The sequence below is a fragment of the Dama dama genome, chromosome 30, assembly GCF_033118175.1.
Source record: "Dama dama isolate Ldn47 chromosome 30, ASM3311817v1, whole genome shotgun sequence".
Taxonomy (NCBI): Eukaryota; Metazoa; Chordata; class Mammalia; order Artiodactyla; family Cervidae; genus Dama; species Dama dama.
This window is the reverse complement of record NC_083710.1, coordinates 39,056,885-39,076,331: the sequence shown is the minus strand read 5'-3', so window position 1 is coordinate 39,076,331 and position 19,447 is coordinate 39,056,885. Positions and strand designations below refer to the sequence as shown.

At 48.5% G+C, this 19,447-nt stretch overlaps 2 protein-coding genes across 3 annotated transcripts in view; both read left to right on the top strand.

Moving 5' to 3' along the window:
* Positions 1-2,356, top strand: part of IFT88 (intraflagellar transport 88) — a 62,068-nt gene extending 59,712 nt beyond the window's left edge. The window contains exons 25-26 of the mRNA XM_061133131.1: positions 1,731-1,841; positions 2,050-2,356. Of these exons, the coding sequence (XP_060989114.1) occupies positions 1,731-1,841; positions 2,050-2,171 (233 nt within the window). The 3' untranslated portion in view covers positions 2,172-2,356. The remainder of the gene's footprint in view (positions 1-1,730; positions 1,842-2,049) is intronic.
* A 113-nt stretch (positions 2,357-2,469) lies between these two features.
* IL17D (interleukin 17D) overlaps positions 2,470-19,447 on the top strand; it is a 35,264-nt gene continuing 18,286 nt past the window's right edge. Inside the window, exons 1-4 of one of the 2 annotated variants that reach the window (XM_061133136.1) lie at positions 4,768-4,872; positions 6,274-6,384; positions 6,717-6,877; positions 7,331-7,626. In XM_061133136.1, coding sequence (XP_060989119.1) covers positions 6,863-6,877; positions 7,331-7,626 — 311 coding nt within the window. In that variant the 5' untranslated portion in view covers positions 4,768-4,872; positions 6,274-6,384; positions 6,717-6,862. Of the gene's footprint in view, positions 2,662-4,767; positions 4,873-6,273; positions 6,878-7,330; positions 7,627-19,447 lie in introns of those variants that run through there. The other variant, XM_061133135.1, reaches the window with a different exon arrangement.

Below are 19,447 nucleotides of genomic sequence, written 5' to 3'. Positions count from 1 at the left end.
TGGGATTGTGCGGTGTGGCTGAGGCCCCACCTCACATTTAAAGTCCACTTTGGAAGCTCCGTCCCGCTAGCCAGGTGTCCTGAGAGCTGGTGAAGCTGAACCAGAGCCCGGAGGACAGTGTCCAGACCCAGAGGGTGTCCCCAGGCCCTGGGATGCTGCCTCAGGCCAAGGAGGGCCAAGGCTGTGTGGAGAGGGGCCTCCTGGGGGCCTTCCTGCCGCCGCTGCTGCTATTTCTTAGCAAATTTTCCCTTCTGTCATCCAGCTCATGTCAGCCCAACACAAACAGGCAGTCCTGGTGCACAAACAAGCTTCTGGAAGCTGAAGCTGGGCTTCCCGATGGGCCAGGTATCAGGGCCTGGCCCTGGGGCAGCACCCGGCTCTCTTGCTTCTCTCTCCCAACACTTGCCTTTTTGTTCCTGGTTTCCTGTCATCGCCGATGGCCCCACCTCCTCCCAGCGCCCCCACACTGTTCCGGAGCCTGCCTGTCAGCACCCCCGCCTCCAGTTCTCTCAGGCCCGGGGCCAGGCTCTCCCTGGCTTTGGGGTCTGAGTCCACCAGGCTGTGGCGCCACCTGAATTCCTCCCCACTTCACCTCCTGGGCCCCTCCCACAGCACCATGGGGCCCCCGTGGACACGGCCCACCCTCAGCAGCGTCCCCTCCCTGCACTTGCCAGCACAGCCTGAGTGTTAAAGGGTGCCCAGTCCTACTACTTCCACTTCTGCCCCGGGAGACCCAGTGATGCATGTTCACGTCTCAGCGTGGACATCTCTGGCCTTTCTGTCTGGGTGAGAATCACAGTTCACAAAGGGGAAAGGGGTTTTTTTCTTGAGTCCAGTTGAGGCCAGACTTGAGCTGGTTTAAGTGTAGTGTGTTGAAATAAATGCCATGCCTACAACTGGATTTTTAAAGTGTTGCTTAGGAGAGAGGACCATTTTGTACAAATAATTCTGATTATATATGAGAGGACCATAGGGAACATATAATCAGAATTATTAGTTTCTACAAAATGGCTCTTTCTGAAATGTTTGAGGGCCTTTGAAAATGGTTCTTTTTTGTGTGTCAGACTGGTCTCATTGTAGCCTTATTTCTCAATAATTTGTTTTATAAACCTCAGTACCCTTCCTTATGAGGGGTCCTCAGGTTTTACTGTGTATCAGAGTCACTAGGAAGGCTGGTTAAAACAGACCCAATCCCAGCATCTCTGAGCTGGCCAGTGATGGGCCTGGGACTTTGTGTTTCTGACCAGGTCCCAGCTGTGGTGGTCCCAGGGCCACACCCGGAAAACCACTGCTGTGTCTTACAGGAACAACCTTGTGTAGGTGAGAGGTTACTGCTGCCACTTTTCCACCAGACCCATGGCCACACAGTGAGAGTCTTTGGCCTCCTAGCCCACTGAGTCTGTGAGGCTGTGGTGGCTCCCAGGCTGCACACAGCTGACGGCGCAGCCCCTCCCCCCAAACTGGGGCACCTTCGCCAGTGTCTCCAGCACCCGGTGGGACCTGAGCCATGTAAAGACTACTCAAGTGATGCTCTCACTATAGTATGAGATTTCTACTTGGGATTTCACCATGGAATTTCTTAGAAATTTCAGAAGACGAGAATTACATCCCTTGGAAATTGGCTGTCAGATGAAACAACCAGCCTGTTTTTTGGCAGATAACTATACTGTAAGATAATGCAGTGTGATGTTCCCCCCGGCATGTTCAACACCTGTTGTTTCCGTTTCCAGACAGTGGCCAGAACTGTAGCGCTGGCAGCAAAGGCGAGCGACTGAGTGCCCAGCTCCGAGCACTGCCTGGCACAGACGAGCCTTATGAGAGCAGCAGCAACAAGGAGCCAGGTGAGTGCCCCTGGCCCATGGGTCTGCTGGGATGGCGGAGGGACAGACGCATGCCCCTGGGGGTCTCTGCGACACAGACAAAGCTTCTCGTGATTTGGGAGGCGTTCCTGCTCACTTTGGATTGCTCACTGTTGACAACGAGTCTAACTGGTTCTACATTTGCTGTTTTTCCTGTTCCTCTAATGTCACCATCTGCTCTGAAACCCAGACGCCTCCTATGTGGATCCGCTTGGCCCTCAAATAGAAAGACCTAAAACCGCAGCCAAAAAGAGAATGGACGAGGATGATTTTGCTGATGAAGAGTTAGGAGATGATTTGCTTCCAGAATAGTACAATTTTAACGTGTTATTTATTAAAGGAAAGAAGTCACCTTACAAGATTATATTCATGTTGAACTTTGAATTAAATATCCAAACTTTAATTTTGCACAGTCAAAACTTTTAATAAGTATATTCTGTTCTGTGAATTTTGGGTTTAGGTTTTGTTTTTAATGGAATAAAAACATGTGAAAATAACACTTAGGCCAGCGACTGACTTACCCTTTTGAAAACATTGATCCACAGTAGGAAGTAAATCTTCTTCCCTAGTGGCTCAGTGGTAGAGAATCTGCCTGCAAGGCAGGAGACTCAGGTCTGATCCCTGGATCAGGAAGATCCTCTGGAGACGGAACTGGCAACCCACTCCAGTATTCTTGCCTGGAGAATCCATGGACAGAGGAGGGGGTCACAAAGAATCGGACACAACTGAGTGACTAATAACAGTAGCAATGAAATACGGACAAGAAGTAAATCTTGCAGCACTACCTGGCACCCACACCCATGTAAGTATCACTAATCGCTGAGGTATGTTCTGCTCTTTTCTGTAATTTCTTAGACAGTGTTAGTAGTGAAAAAACTATATTGACTTAATGGTTTGTGGCTTGAAAAATACTGTGCTTGGATATACCCTTGATGAGTTGTTGTTCAAGCAAGCTTGCTTGGCGTTTGGGGACTGAGTCTGGAAGTTTTGCCTGGCGGAGGCTCCAGCACTAGTGAAGCAGTTGTGTCTTGAAGGCAGGAAGGTGTAGTGACAGGAAATATCAGGTCTTGAGCCTCTCGATCTTTTCTGTAGTCGCCTCCTCCTGCAGCCTCATAGCACCAACCACCCAAGCAATGGCAGCATCAAGGGGGCTTCCCTATCAGGACTCTGGGTGTGGGGTCAAGGCCAGGCCTGCTTGCATCCTCAGCAGTGCACCTGACTGGTTGGCCGTGTCCTGCAGACTTGCATTGGTGGGCAGTCAGGAGAAGTGGCTTGTCTCTAATACCTCATGAGAGAGGAGGGCCCATCTGTCTCATCTTACCTTGTTTCTGCCACATGCACACTTCTGTTAGGTGCAGGAGAGAAACACCTAATTAGAGCACGTTCCCTGCTCCCTAAAAAGGTCATGACCTGATGGGGCAGGTGTTCAGCAAATACATGAGATGTCTGGTGTGTGCGAGATTCTAAGGACACAGTCATGACCAAGAGAGCAACACCCAGTCCTTAAAGAGCTTAAATTCTGGCCAGGGAGACAGATAGTGAATGTAGTTTCAGTGGGCTGTAGGGCAGTTGTTGTTCAGTTGCTCAGTTGTGTCTGACTCTATGACCCCCAAGGACTGCAGCACGCCAGGCTTCCCTGTCCATCACCAGCTCCTGGAGTTTACTCAAACTCATGTCCATTGAGTTGGTGATGCCATCCAACCGTCTTATCCTCTGTCACCCCCTTCTCCTCCTGCCCTCAATCTTTGTCAGCATCAGGATCTTTTCCAATAAGTCAGTTCTTTGCATCAGGTGGCCAAAATGGAGTTTCAGCTTCAGCATCAGTCCTTCCAATGAATATTCAGGACTGATTTCCTTCAGGATTGACTGGTTGGATTTCCTTGCAGTCCAAGGGATTCTCAAGAGTCTTCTCCAACACCACAGTTCAAAAGCATCTGTTCTTCAGCGCTCAGCCTTCTTTATGGTCCAGCTCTCACATCCACACATGACTACTGGGAACACCACAGCTCTGATGAGGGCAGTTAGAAGATGAAATGAAGGCACATCAGGAGAGTGCTGATGGTGGAGGAGATGATCTGGGAACCCCTCTGGGAGGGGCGTTTGTATCAGCATCAGGTGATGATTCGCGGGCAGCAATGCCCTGGGGCAGGAGGAGCAGATGCTAACCCACAAGCAGGGGCGTCTGGGGCTGTTGGGGGCAGAGAGCTAGAGTGTCTGGGGCCGTCGGTGTGGTGGGTACAGTGTGCTCGGGAGTGGGCAAGTGGCTGCTATCCATCAGGGAGGCAGGAGTGGGTCTTTTTCTAGCAACAGCAGAGAGGAAGGTGAGTGATGTGACTTAACTTCTAGAAACAGTGACCCCACTGGTGTCAGGGGGATGGGGGAGGGGACCACTTGCAGAGGCCTGGGTGAGAGGTCACCGGGCCGGCCTTGTTCTGGCAGTGAGAGCTGTTGGGATTGGTCCATTTGAGCCCATGTTTAGGAGGTGGAGCGTGCCCGTGCAGGAGACTCGGGTTCAATCCCTGGGTCAGGAAGATCCTCTGGAGAAGGAACTGGCAACCCACTCCAGTGTTCTTGCCTGGAGAATCCATGGACAGAAGAGGGGCTTGCAAAGAATTGGACACAACTGAGTGACTAAACAACACTATTTACTTAAAGAAATAAACATGTTAACAGTTCAGTCCAACCCTGACAAGTAAGAGAAAGGCACACCTAGAGTCCTGATGAGGGAACCCAGAAGGGAGGCTGATGGCCACTTTTGCGGCTGAGGAGCTGAGTGGCTGCTGGTGTTGCCTTTTATGGAGGTGGGCGGTCCAGGGGGAAGGCCGTTGGTCACCCCAGGCCAGGGTTGCTGCTCTAATTCCCAAGGGAGAACAGCAGAAAATCGTGGGTGTTAGGTCACGGGAGGGCTGGAAGCAGCACGACTAAGAAGTGTGTAGAGCCCGGGGCATGGAGGTGAAGGAGAGCAGAGATCCGAGGATGGATGTGGAAGTTAGTCGTCTTGGGAAAAGTGACCGTGAGTCCGGAAGTGTGACACACAGGGGTGTGGGTGGAGGCCTCAGGTATGTGGCCTAGACAGCTGTGTGTGGTCAGCCAGCTGTGTGAACTGAACAGAGCAGCTAAAAAGGATCAAGGGACTGGGGTAACTGTCGAACGTTGGGGGGAGGACACCAGCACTCGTTGGGGTCGGGGGGCAGTGGTGAAGAGGCAGGGTCAGAGATCAGAGAATTGCAGAAGGTGAGGGAAGAAAGTGCTAGTGCCTGAGGTGAGTCACAGGCCACACTGGGAACCGGTATCCACAGTGATCACACCTGGAGGTGGGGGGTAAGGGGTGTGTGCAAGGGGCGGGGGGGCCGCCACACGCTCCAGGACCTGAGACCTGATGGGGAACAGTGGGTGGAGCCGGGGTAGCCACTTGGAGGCCAGTTTTGGATGACTTCTCGGGTGTCCAAGGTGGGGAGTGAAGAGCAGGGGTGGGACATCCAGGTGCTGACAGAGGAGACAGCAGAGGAAGAGGTGCTGACTTTCACAGGAGGGAAAGAGTTTTGGTCTGCCCTGACCCAGGAAGGTGAGTGGAAACAGCTGCCCCCACAGCAGCTCTGGGTGCCTAGATGAGGGGCCCGGCTTTTGAGAACTTCCTTCCCATTATCTCACTTGTCTTAGGGTGGGATTTGAATTGTTAACATGTTTATTTCATAAGTATGTTCACTTCATAAGTATGTTCTGAGCTGAGGGTACTGACTACTGGATTTTGCACCTGTTAGAAGAGAATTTCTCAACTTTATTTAGTATTGAAAAGATGAATTGTATGTTCTATCAAGTGGGCGAGCATGTTCAGTGTTTATGATCTTTCACAAAATGAAAACTGTTGGAAAGTAAATATTTTCGTTTCCAAGTAACAAGGGAGGAGAGAGAAGTTACTGAGTTATCAGACAGTGGAAGGTATTTCGTTGAATGATGCAGAGGGAACAGTCTGGTCTGTACTGCCTAACCTTTCAAAGTATTCCCACACCTTTACCAAGTTGGGGGAAAAAAAACACAAACAGTATGTTTGTGCATTGATATGTTTATTCCCATTTTACCAGAAAGGAAACAAAGAACACAATTTACCTACTAGTAAAAAAAAAAAAAAAGTAACCTCAAAACGAACGCTTACTCACCAAGCTGTTAATTGCTTAAATTGGCAATTTCTGTGGGCTTTTTAGCAGTAAATAGGGCGATTCCTCTTCAGTTATAGGGTATTCAAGGCATACAAAAGTGTTGTTTTTCTACATAGCATAAATGAAATGTGGTTTCACCAATGATTTACAAGGCAAATACCAAAGCTAGAAACCGTTTAAGGAATCATAAATTGTGTATTTTCTGTACCTTCGGAAACCTTTCAGCTCTTATCATTCTTTTGTTTTTATTGGCGAAGTATGACGGCTGTGAAATGACCGTATTCACCAGGCCGCCGCCTAAAAGCATTAAGGTAGATTTATAGAACGAGCGAGCACGTTTGCTTGTTCTTGAAATAGAATCCCTCGAGGTAAGTACATTGTCTTTATTTACAAAGTATCTGTCTTATTTCACACCACTGCTCGCTCTTAGAGTCCCGGCTTCAGGAGCAGGCGTCCAGACACCGGCGCGCCCAAAGGTGCCGGTTTCCAGCCACAAAAGGGCAGCCTGGGTCGGGTGTTTGGTGCTCGGTTTTCTGAGCTGCTGGGGGGCGGGGGTGGGTGCAGAGAAGGGCCGTTTCCTGGGCGTTTGGGGGAAGGACAAACGGCCGCTCCCCCACCCGGTTCGGAACACTCAAGTCTCCAGTCCCTCAGGAAGGCGTGGTGAGACAGGCTGCCTCCAGGCCCGCGCGCTCCTCTCCAGGTGCCCGTCGTCCCGGGGCTCTTCCCGCGCGGCCGGACCCGCTGACTTCCCTTCCAGCCGAGGCGCCTCCTTCCGCTCGCGCCGCGCCGCGCGGCTCCGCTCGGACGTGTCCGCGCCGCCGCGACCACCGGAGCCACTTCGCGGCGATGCTGGGGCCGCCAGTGAGTGCGCGGCGCGAGCGCCAGGCTCAGTCCCGGGCCCGGGCGGCTCGTGGGGCCCGCGCGCCTCGGACACGCGGGGGCCGCCGAGGGGCCCGGGCGCCGTCACAGGCACTCGCAGCCGGCGGCGCAGCAGCCCGGCCGGCACACGCACACGCGCACCGCACATCCGTGCTCCGCGCGGACCCCGGCTCGGGGCGGCGGCGGCGGGGGGCGCGTGGGCCGGCGCGGAGCAGGGCCGCGGGGTCCCCGAGGGCGACGCACGGGCGGGGAGGGCGCGCGGGGCCCGGCGTGGTCCGCACCCATCCTCCGGGCGGGGGGCGCGGGGCCACGGGTGGGGCGCGGGACGGGGCCCCAGAGGTGGAGGGCGCGGGGCGGGGACCCGGGGCGGGGGGCGCGGGAGGCCGGGGATACGGCCCCTCCTGCGCGCGGCGCTGAGCGCGGCCTGTCCCGCAGGTCTGGGCGTTGGTGGCCGGTGTCCTGCTGGCGCTGTCGCCGGGCCGGGCGGGGGGCGCCCCGAAGGCGGGCCGGCGGCCAGCACGGGCGCGGGGCTGCGCGGACCGGCCCGAGGAGCTCCTGGAGCAGCTGTACGGGCGACTGGCGGCCGGCGTGCTCGGCGCCTTCCACCACACGCTGCAGCTGGGCCCGCGCGAGCAGGCGCGCAACGCCAGCTGCCCGGCCGGGGGCAGGCCCGCCGACCGCCGCTTCCGGCCGCCCACCAACCTGCGCAGCGTGTCGCCCTGGGCCTACAGGTGAGAGGGGCGCCGGGAGGGCGGGGGGCGCCAGGGGTCTGGACCCGGAGCAGGCCTTCCCGCAGAGGCCCTGCACCTTCCTCCGAGGGGACCGCGTCCTCGGGGGAACTCGTCTTTCTGCCAGACGCCTCAGGGTTTCTTGAGCACCTGCTCTTTGCCAGGTACGTGGTTAAGTGGAGTCCACGGGGGACCGAGCCGGGTGGGCTTTTGTTACAGAGCTTTGCACCGGCGGCCCGTGCGGGTCTTGCAGATGTTTTCCGGGTGCCTGTGCCCTTCCAGGGACAGCTGGGCATTGGATCTCAGTAGCGCATCTTCTGAGTTTTCTAGCCGGTGGCCAAATGGGAGGGGCGGTGGGGGTCACCAGAGAGTAACCGAGGCGGGAGGAGAAAGGAGCTGAGCGTGCGGTGGTTGGCGGGGTGAGGATGCGCGCGGGGTCGGGCACTTTGGAGGTTGGGAGGCTTTATGTGGCTTCTCAAGAGGTCGGTCACCTCGGAGGAAAGGAGCAGCACGCAGACAGGACCAGTGTGGCTGGAGTGTCCTCAGCACACGTGTGACTGTCCCCTTTTTTCCCCGCCATCCCCGTGCCAAGGCGCTCATAGTCAGACTGCAGAAGGCGGGAGCCTTCACTCCGAAGCCTCGAGAAAGGGAAGGGGTGACCCAGAGGAAAGGAGGAGAGTGAGGGACCCAGGCCTGTGTGTATGTGTGTTTGTGCGGGTGTGCATGTTTGTGGTGGGAGCGCAGGCCTGGGTTTGACTTTAGCAGGGCTGCAAAGTTGACATTTATCCTTGAGGGTGTTTTTCAATCAAGGAAGCTGTCCTCGAGCAGGGTAAACTGGAAGAGAACAGGGACACTCGAACTGGGGCGTAGAGGAGGTGAAGCAGGACCAGTTTGAACAGCGTTGCTTCAGGAAGTGAAACTGACCGGGTTGAGTGGAGGATGGTTATTGCCAGAGGTAGGGGCTCACGACAGACGTCCCCGCTGGGGTTTGTGTGCAGGGAACCTCTGAAGAACCCCAGGCTGCTTCCCTGGTCTTTGCCCCACCTTCCCGCCTCCCCTTGCTCCCCCTTTCTTCTCCGTCTGATGCTCTCAGGACTCATCCTGGCCTTGGTCTCTGCCTTCCCTCCTCCCACCACGCTCAGGGCCCCAGAGGGTGGGTTCTTGTCAGGCCCCTCTTCCTGTAGCCTCCTATACAGCCTTGGTGTGCCACGTGTCCTCGTGGACAACACACTCCTCTCTGCAGGCGGGTAGTTGCTTCCCAGGCCAGCGGGACCGGGGACCACGGGACCATGAGGGGCCTGTTTGCCACGCAACTGGCTTGTGTCGGTGTCTTCTAGCAGCAGCACGAGGAGATGAGTTTTGTTGTTTGCGAGGAGATGAGTTTTCAGAGCTGGGCCTGCTGGTTCTCATCCCTGAGACTGGGGGCATGAGGGTGTGTGTGTGTGTGTAGACCGAGCCCCTGTCTCCCCGGGGGAGGCCTCGGAGGGGAGAGATGATTGTTGAGAACAGCAGTCAGTGTCCCGGGTGCTGGAAAGGAGCAGGAGTTACACCTGCGTGGTTTTCATGCGTCTCGAGGCGGGTGAGAGTGTGTCTTGTGAGCACTCACGTGGCGGCCGGCCCCACCCTCTGCAGGGGGTTGGCTTCTGGGCGGGGCCTGGGCTGCAGGTGGCTGGCTGCTGGGGGACCCCTCTCCGCCCTGCCCTCAGATCGCCTCCCAACCTCCCGAGTTCCTAGGAAGATTAGAAAAAGTCGTGCACTTGGCAGCCAGGAACCTATTCTAAGCTGTGAGTGGTGGGGTCGGCTTCTTAGGTGTTCTTGCCCGGCAGGTCTTGAGCAAAATAGTGGCCTTACCTGTGTGGTAAGGCACAGAGCTGTGTGGCAGCTCAGACTCAGAGTGGTGTTTAAGGCTAGAACAAAGGGAACTGGATGAGGAAGCCACTACTTGCCAGACCAGAAAGGACCACTTTAGGTGAATAAGGTCGGCTTTGAAATAGAAATGTGGACTATAAGGTAGCTTTCAGTGTCTTTAGGGGAGAGACAGGTCATTCGATAAATAGTGTTGGGACTGGGTAACCAGCTTGGAAAAGATGCAATTGGATCTCACCCCTGTATGAAAATGAGTTCCAGATGACTCAAAGACTTAAGTGTGAAGAATAAAACCACAAAAACACATAAAGAGCGTTAAGTTATATTCATACTCTTGAGTGGAGAAGGCCTGTTTAGTAGTTTCCAGACCCCCAGTGGGCTTCCCTGGTTGCTAGGTGATGGTGAATCTGCCAGCCAGTGCCAGAGACCTGGGTTCCATCCTTTGGTCTGCAAGATCCCCTGAAGGAGGGAATGGCAACCCTGTCCAGTATTCTTGGCTGGAGAATCCTATGGACAGAGGAGCCTGTTGGGCTACAGCCCATGGAGTGGCAAAGAGCTGGACACAGCTGAGCAACAAAGGACATACACAAGAGACCCCCAGAGTCACAAAAGAGGAGAGCGATACATTTAATTGCATAATAATATGCCATTTCTTCTTGGCAAAATTGAAAAAAAATACAAGGGCAAACTGGAAGAAAATATGGTACAAAATCCATGTGACAAAGAGCTTGTTTTATAAAGAGTGCTTACAAACCAAGAAAAAGATGTGATGAAAGGATGACAGAAGCCATGGACTGTCCTGGACAGACCTTGCCTTCAGGTGTAGTGTTGTACCGAGAGAACTTTCCTGGTGGGGCATTCATCAGGCGGGGCTGCAGGTGTGTGAGGGGAAAGGGTCTCCCAACACAGTGTCGGTGTGACTGGTCCAGCTTCCATGGAAGAGAGTTGGGGAGTAACTATGACAGTTTCAAATCCCTACTCTGTCCTTCCGTGATTTCCTCTCCCCATTGGCAACCAGCCACTTGTTTGCTCTCTGTATCTGTTTCTGTTTTGTTTTATTGCTTCTTTTCTGTTTTTTTAAGATGCCACATACAAAAGGGTAACAGTGTTTGTCTTTTCCTGAATAATACCCTCCAGATCTGTCCACAATTCTGCAAGTGGCAAAATTTCATTCTTTTTCTGTGGCTAATATCCCCTTATATATATTTACTATGTCTTCTTTATCTATTTGCTTGTTGATGGACACCTGAGTTGCTTCCATGTCTTGGCTATTGTAAACAACGTTGCTATGAATTTTGGGGTACGTGTGTCTCTTTTCATTTTTTCTGGATTTATATCCAGGAGTGGAATTGCTGGATCATATGGTATAACAATTCTAGTTTTTAAAAAATTATTTATTTATTTTATTTTTGGCCGTGCTGGGCCTCTGTTGCTGTGTAGGCTTTCTTCTGTAGTTGTAGCAAACAGGGGCTACTCTCTAGTTTCAGTTTCTGAAACATAGGTTTCTCATTGCGATGACTTCTCTTGTTGCAGAGCACAGGCTCTAGGGCACGTGGGCTTCAGGGATTGCGGCCCCCCAGGCTCTAGAACACAGGTTCAGTTGCTGTGGTGCATGGGCTCAGTGGTTCCGAGGCATGTGGGACCTTCCTGGACCAGGGATTAAACTGGTTGTCTCCTGTTTGACACCAGTTTACCACCATTGTTTACCACTGAGCTGACAGTGAAGCCCTATTTTTGTTTTTTTGAGGAACGCGCACAATTTTCCATAGAGGATGCAGTAATTTACACTCCCACCTACAGTGCACAAGGGTTCCCTTTACTCCACATCCTCACCAGCATTTGATTTTTTGTGATCTTTTTGATGATAGCCATTCTGACATGTATGAGGTGATAGCTCTTTGTGGTTTTGATTTGCACTTCCCTGATTAGCAGTGTTGAGCATCTTTTCATGTGCTTGTTGGTCATCTATATATCTTCTTTGGAAAAATGTGTATTCAAGTCTTCTGCCCTTTTTAAATTTTTTTTTATATTGAGTTGTATGAGCTGTTTGTATATTTTTGATAGTAATTATTGGTTTTAACAATTGCAAATATCTTCTCCCATTCAGTAGACTGACTTTTCACTTTGTCATTAGTTTTCTTTGCTGTGCAAAAGCTTGTAAATTTATTTATTTTTGCTTTCATTTCCTTTGTCTTAAGAAAAGAATTGAAAAAATATCACTATGATTTATGTCAGTGTTCAACCTGATCTTTAGTTGTGAATGTATAGAAATGCAATGGATTTCTCTATATTAATTTTTTTGTCTACAAATTTACTAAATTCATTTATGAGCTGTAACAGTTTTCTGGTGGCATCTTTAGGATTTTCTATGTATAGTATCATGTCATCTGCAAACAATGACAGTTTACTTCCTTTCCAATTTGGATCCCTTTTCTTTTTTCTTCCGATTGCCATGGCTAGGACTTCCAATAGTAGTATGTTGAATGAAAGTAGCGAGAGTGGGCATTCTTGTTTTCTTTCTTTCTGTCTTGAATTTTATTTTTCCACATTTTTAAGAAAGTCAACTCTCTGTTTTAGAGGTGAGAGTTCTATTTTTTTCATTTTATTTTTTAATTGAAGTATAGTTAATTTACAATGTAGTGCTCCAGGTGTACCATAAAATGATTCAGTTATGTGTGTGTGTGTGTACACACACATATATCCTCCCACTTTCCCCCGGTAACCATAAGTTTGTTTTCTACATCTGTGACTCTATTTCTGTTTCTTATTTACAAGTTCATTTTACATTTTTTTAGATTTTCCCATATACGGGGCATCATATATTTGTCTCTCTCTGTCTTACTTCACTCAGTATGATAATCTCTAGGTTCATCCATGTTGCTGCAAGTAGCTTTATTTCATTCTCTTTTATGGTTGAGTAATATTCCATTGTGTATATGTACCACATCTTTACCCATTCAGCTGTTGATGGACATTTAGGTGGCTTTCATGTTTTAGCTATTGCAAATAGTGCTGCAATGAACATTGGGGTGCATGTATTATTTCAAATTATGTTTTTTTTTTTACAGGGTATATGCCCAAGAGTGGGATTGCAGGATCAGATGTTAGCTCTGTTTCCTGCATACTGTTTTCCATAGTGGCTGCACCAATTTGTATTCCCTCCAACAGTGTAGGAGTGTTCCCTTCTCTCCACATCTCCTCTAGCATTTATTGTTGGTTGACTTTTTTATAGATGGCTGTTCTTATGAGTGTGAGGTGATGCCTCATTGTAGTTTTGATTTGCATTTCTCTAATAAGTAGTGATGTTGAGCATTTTTTAATGTGCTTTTTGCCCATCTGTATGTCTTCTTTGGAGAAATGTCCATTTAGATCTTCTGCTCATTTTTTGATTGGGTTGGTTTGTTTTTTTTTTCTTTTTTGGTATTGAGCTGCCTGAACTGTGTCGGAGAAGGCAATGGCACCCCACTCCAGTACTCTTGCCTGGAAAATCCCATGGATGGAGGAGCCTGGGAGGCTACAGTCCATGGGGTCGCTGAGAGTTGGACACAACTGAGCCACTTCACTTTCACTTTTCACTTTCATGCATTGGAGAAGGAAATGGCAATCCACTCCAGTGTTCTTGCCTGGAGAATCCCGGAGATGGGGGAGCCTGGTGGGCTGACATCTACGGGGTCACACAGAGAGACACGACTGAAATGACTTAGCAGCAGCAGCAGAACTGTTTGTGTATTTTGGAGGTAGAATCCCTTGTTGGTCGCATCATTTGCAAATGTTTTCTGCCATTCAGTGGGTTGTCTTTTCATTTTGTTTATGGTTTCCTTTGCTGTACAAAAGCTTTTAAGTTTATTCGGTCCCATTTGTTTGTTTTTGTTTTTATGTCCACTACTCTAGGAGGTGGATTCAAAAAGATCTTGCTGCAGTTTATATCAACAAGTGTTCTGCCTATGTTTTTTTCTTAAGAATATTATAGTATCCAGCCCTACATTTAGGTCTTTAATCCATTTTGAGCTTATTTTTGTGTATGAGGTTAGAGAATGTTCTGATTTCATTCTTTTATATGCAACTGTCCAGTTTTCCCAGCACTTACTGAAAAGACTATTTTTTATCATTGTTTATTCTTGCCTCCTTTGTTGTAGATTAATTGATCATAGTTATGTGGGTTTATTTCCGGGCTTTCTATCCTGTCTGAGCTAATATGTCTTTTTTTGTGCCAGCACCATACTGTTTTGACTACTGTAGCTTTGTAGTATAGTCTGAAGTCAGGGAATATGATTCTTCCAGCTCCGTTTTTCTCAGTATATGTGGAGGTATGTTCCCTCTATACCCAGGACTGGAGAGTTTGTTGTTGTTGTTTTTTTAAATCATAAATGGATTTTGAATTTTATCCAAAGCTTTTTCCTGCATCTATTGAAATGATCATATGGTTTTTATTCTTCAGTTGGTCAGTGTGGTGTATCACACTGATTGATTTATTGATACTGAAAAAATCCTTGCGTCCCTGGGATAAATCCTACTTGATCATGGTGTATGGTCCTTTTAGTGTATTATTGGAATTAGTGTGGTAATATTTTGTTGAGGATTTTTGCATGTGTTCATCAAGTGATGTTGACCTGTAATTTTCTTTTTTGTATGATATCCTTGTCTAGTTTTGGTATCAAGGTGATTCTGGCCTTGTAGAATGAGTTCAGATGCATTCTTCCCTCTGTTTTTCCTTTTTTAATAGTCTTCAGAATGATCAACTCTTTTCTAAGTGTTTGCTGAAATTCACCCATGAAGCCATCTGGTTCTGCACTTTTGTTTGTTGGGTGTTTTTTAAAATTATTGATTCAATTTGATTACTGGTAATTGGTCTGTTCATATTTTCTATTTCTTCCTTGTTAAGTCTTGGGAGATTGTACATTTCTAGAAATTTGTCCATTTCTTCTAGTTTTGCTATTTTATTGATATACAGTTGTTTGTAATAGTCTTTTATGATCCTTTGTGTTTCTGTGGTATCAGTTGTTAACTTTTCCTTTTTCATTTTTGGTTTTAACCAAAATCTCTTTTGATGACTCTGGATAAAGACTTATCAACTTTATCTTTTCAAAGACCAACTCTTAGTTTTATTGATCTTTTTATTTTCTTATTTATTTTTGTCTCAATTTCATTTATTTCTGCTCTGATTTTATCTTTCCTTCTATTAACTTTGGGTTTTATTCTTATTTTTTCTAGTTCATTTAGGTGCGAGTTTAGGTTGTTTTGAATTTTTCTTGTTTCTTGAGTGTGTATCACTATAAACTTCCCTCTTAGAGCTGTTTTTTTTTTTTTAATTTTTAAAAAATACTTATTGAAATAGTCTTCATACTTTTTGTTCAAATTCCCTTAGGTATTTTTTAATTTATTTTATATTTATTTTTTACTGTGTTGGCTTTTCGTTGCTACATGAGGGCTTTCTCCAGCTGCCAGCTCCAGCAAGCAGAGGCGGCTCTCTGGTTGTGGTGTGAGGGCTTCTCATTGCAGTGGCTTCTCTTGTTGTGGATCACGGGCATGTGGGCTTCAAGAGTTTCAGCTCTTGGGCTCCAGAGCCTGGGCTCATTAATTGTGGCACACGAGCTCAGTTGCCCCAAGGCATGTGGGATCTTCTTGGACCAGGGATTGAACCAGTGTCCCTTGCATTGCAAGGCAGATTCTTAACCACTTGAACTACCAGGGAAGCTCCTTTTTTTCTTAATTGAAGTGTAGTTTTGATTACAATGTTGTGTTGGCTTCTGGTGTATAGCAAAATGATTCAGATATAATGTACATACACATATGTGTGTATACATATATATATTCGTATTCTTTTCCATTATGTTTTCTTATGGATATTGAATATAGTTCCTGTGCTATAGTGTAGGGCCATGTTTTTTATGTATTTTATATACTGTAGTGTGTATCTACTAATCCCAAACTCCTAACCTATCCTTCCCCCTTCTTTTTTGGTAACCTCAGATTTATTTTCTGTGTCTGGGAGTCTGTTTCTGTTTTGTAAATAAATTCATTTGTGTGACATTTTGGATTCTACATTTTAGTGGTATCATATGGTATTTGCTTTTCTGTCTGACTTGACTTCATATGATTGCCTCTTGGTCCATTTATGTTGCTGCAAATGACATTATTTTATTGTTTTTCATGGCTGAGTAGTATTCCATTGTATATATGTACCACATCTTCTTTATCCATTCATCTGTTGATGGACATCTATGTTGCTTCCATGTCCTGGGTATTGTAAATAGTGCTACAGTGAACATTGGGGTGCATGTATCTTTTAGAATTGGAGTTTTCATTTTTTCCAGATATATGCCCGGGAGTGGGATTACTGGGTCATATGATAGCTCTGTTTTTAATGTTCTAAGGAACCTCCATACTGTTCTCCACAGTGGCTGCACCAGTTTACATTCCCACCAACAGTGTAGGAGGGTTCCATCTTTTCCACATCCTCTCCAGCATTTGTTATTCATAGGCTTTTTAATGATGTCCATTCTGGCTGGTCTGAGTGGTTTTGATTTCATTTCTCTAGTAATCAGAAGTGTTGAGCATCTCTTACGTACCTTTTGGCCATCTGTATATCCTCTTTGGGCAAATGCCTTTTAAAGGTGTTCTGCTTACTTTTTTAATTGGGTATTTTAGTTTTCTGTTATTGAGTTGTATGAGCTATTCGTGTGTTTTGGAAATTAAACCCTTATTGGTTGCATTATTTGCAAATATTTTCTCCCAGTCCTTTTGTAGGTAGTCTTTTCACTTAAAAGCTTTTTAAAATGAAAAAGGATTTTAAAAGTAAAACCTTATAAGTTTGATTAGGTCCCATTTATTTATTTTTGCTTTTATTTCTATTGCCTTGGCAGACCAACCTAAGAACACATTGGCAAGATTTATGTGATAATGTTTTGCCTGTGCTCTCTTCTTAGAGTTTTATGTTGTCCTGTCTTATTTTTTTTAGAACTGTTTTTGTTGCATCCCATCAATTTTGAATCATTGGCCTTCTGTTTTCATTTGTATCTGGGTATTTTTAAATTCCTTCTTTGTTGTTTTTTGGCCACACTGCGTGGCATGTGGGATCTTAGTTCCCTGACCAGGGACTGAACTCGTCGCCTGCATTGGCAGGTGGATTCTTAACCACTGGACCACCGGGGAAGGCCCACCTTGAAGTCTTATTAAGGAGATTGCCTGCCTCCATTTCACCTAATGCTTCTGGGTTCTTATCTTGTTCCTCACTTTGGAACGTGTTCCGCTGTTGCCTCATTTTGCCTAGTTAGCTGTTTTTATTTCCATGTATCTGGTAGGTTGGTTGTGTGTCCTGACCTTGGAGAAGTGGCCTCTTGTAGCACACAGGTCCCCTCTGGTCACCAGAGCCATATGTTGTAGTGAACCCTATGTGGGCTGCCTGTGTCTTTCTGTTGTGGTGGCTGACCACTGTGGGTAGTCTGGGAGGTGTTGCGGGGCCCTGGTACAGTTGGCTCTGGTACTAGGCCTTGTCTTGTGTGGAGGCTGCTAGAACCCTTGTGGGGCTGGGCCACAAGGAGGATGGCTGCCGGGCCTGCGGGTCCCAGGGACAGTGCTGGCCCATGGCAGGCTTGGTGGGGAGCAGTTTCAGGGTGGGCTGCTCTGGGGCCAGTGTTTCTGGATCTTGTGTCAGCTGCTGGGGGATGGGGCTGGATTCTTAACACTGCTGCTACAGGTTGCAGGGTGTCCCAGAGCCAGTGCTGGCCTGCTGATGAGTGATGCTGGATCCTGGCAGACTTGCTGAGGGGTCCAAGATGTTTAGAGCTCATAGTGGCCTGGGGGTGGAGGGGGGACTGGAGCCTGGGGTGGGGCCTGGGGCAAGTGCTGGTTTAGTGATGGGTGGAGCCAGGTCCCAGATCAGTGGTGCTGAGCCTTAGGGACCTGGGCTGGTGCCAGCCTGCTGGTGGGGGGGTGGGGCAGCTGGCCGAGGGGCCCAGGCATCTCAGGGCTGGCACTGGGTGGGCTGTGTCCTGCTGTGGCAGACCTTGGGGCTTCCGTGGTCCTGGGGCTGGTGGGGGCCCAGGGTTCGGGGGGCTGGGTCCTGGGCTCCCTGGCTGCCAGGACCTAGGACCCTAGAGCTGGTATCAGCCCACTTGTGACTGGTACTGCTCCTGAGGGCACGGCCAGGTCCAGGGGTTCTGGGCTTGGTTGCCGGCTCACTGATGAGTCTAGGGGGGCTGTGGACCCAGGGGTCTTAGGGCAGCCTGTCTGCTGGCAGGTGGGGCTGTGTTTCTGCTCAGTTAGCCGTTTAGCTTGAGGAGTCCCGGTACTGGGGCCTCAGAAGGTGGCCAGGGCAGGGCCGGGTGATGCACTGGAGAGGATCCACAGTGGCGTGTGCCAGCGCCATTGTCCACGTGGTTGAAGGAACTCCAAGGAATGGCCATGCCCATGACTGTGGCCCCCAGAGCTTCAGTCGCCAGCATCCTGGGAAACTCACCAGGATCAGCAGGGGAGCTGACCTGGGCTTCTCTCAGATTACTGCTCCTGCCACAGGCCCTCAGGGATGCCCTGATGTAAGCCCTACTGGCCTTTAAAGCCAAACATTCTAGGGGCTCGTCTTCCTGGCTCCGGATCCCCAGGCTGGGGAGCCAGGAATGGGCTCAGAGCTCTTGTTCCTTGAGTGGGGGAACCTCTGCAATGTAGTTGTCCTCCCATTTGTGGGTTGCTCACCCTCTGCCCCCCAGGGGTGTGGGCCTTGGCTGTGCTGTGACTTAGCCCTTCCGGCTTGTTTCACCATTGTTCCTTCTTTACATCTTTAGTTGTAGAAGGTCTTCCCTGGTAGGTTCTGGTCTGTGTTATCAATAGTTGCTCTGTAAGTATCTGTCATTTTGGTGTGCCTGTGAGAGGACGTGAGCTTGGGGTCTTCCTGTTCCCCCATCATGGCCGAGCTCCTGAAAACAGCTAGAGGAGGGCAGTGGTGGGCAAAGCATCTGAATCTTTTTCATATTAGCATGTTGTTGGTTTACAGTGTTGTCTGTGTACAGCAGAGTGATTCACTTATATATGTATATACATTTATCAATTCTTTCTCAGATTCTTTTCTTATTTAGGCTATTACAAGATACTGAGTAGGGTTCCCTGTATCATACAGTAGGTCCTAGGTCCTTGTTATCTATTTTATATGTAGTGGCATGTACATGTCAATCTCTGTTTCCCAATTTGTCCCCCTACCCTTTCCCTCCGGTAACCATAAGTTTGTTTTCTACCTCCATGACTCTACTTCTGTTTTGTAAATAAGTTCATTTCTACCCTTTTTTTGTTTAAGATTCCACATATAAGTGATACCATATTTGTCTTTCTCTGTCTGACTTCACTCAATATGGCAATCTCTAGGTCCATCCATGTTGCTGTAAATGGCATTATTTATTCTTTTTTATGACTGAGCAATATTCCATTGTATATATGTACCACATCACGTTTATCCATTCATCTGTTGATGGACATCTAGGTTGCTCCCATGTCATGGCTGTTGTAAATAGTGCCACTATGAACATTGGGGTGCATGTATCTTTTTGAATTGTGTTTTTCTCCAGATATGTGCCCAGGACTGGGATTGCTGAGTCATATGGTAGGTCTGTTTTTAGTTTTTTAAGGAATCTCTGTACTGTTCACCATAGTGGCTGCACCAGTTTACATTCCCACAAACAGTATAGGAGGGTTCCCTCCTCTTCACACCCTCTCCAGGATTTATTATTTGTAGGGTTTTTTTGATGATGAACATTCTGACCAGTATGAGATCTCATTGTAGTTTTAATGTGCATTTTGTTAATAATTAGTTATTATTAGATGATAATTCCTGATGCTCCTGATGCTGGGAAAGATTGAAGGCGGGGGGAGAAGGAGATGACAGAGGATGAGATTGTTAGATAGCGTCACCAACTCGATGGATATGAGTTTGAGCAAGCTCCGGGAGTTGGTGATGGACAGGGAAGCCTGG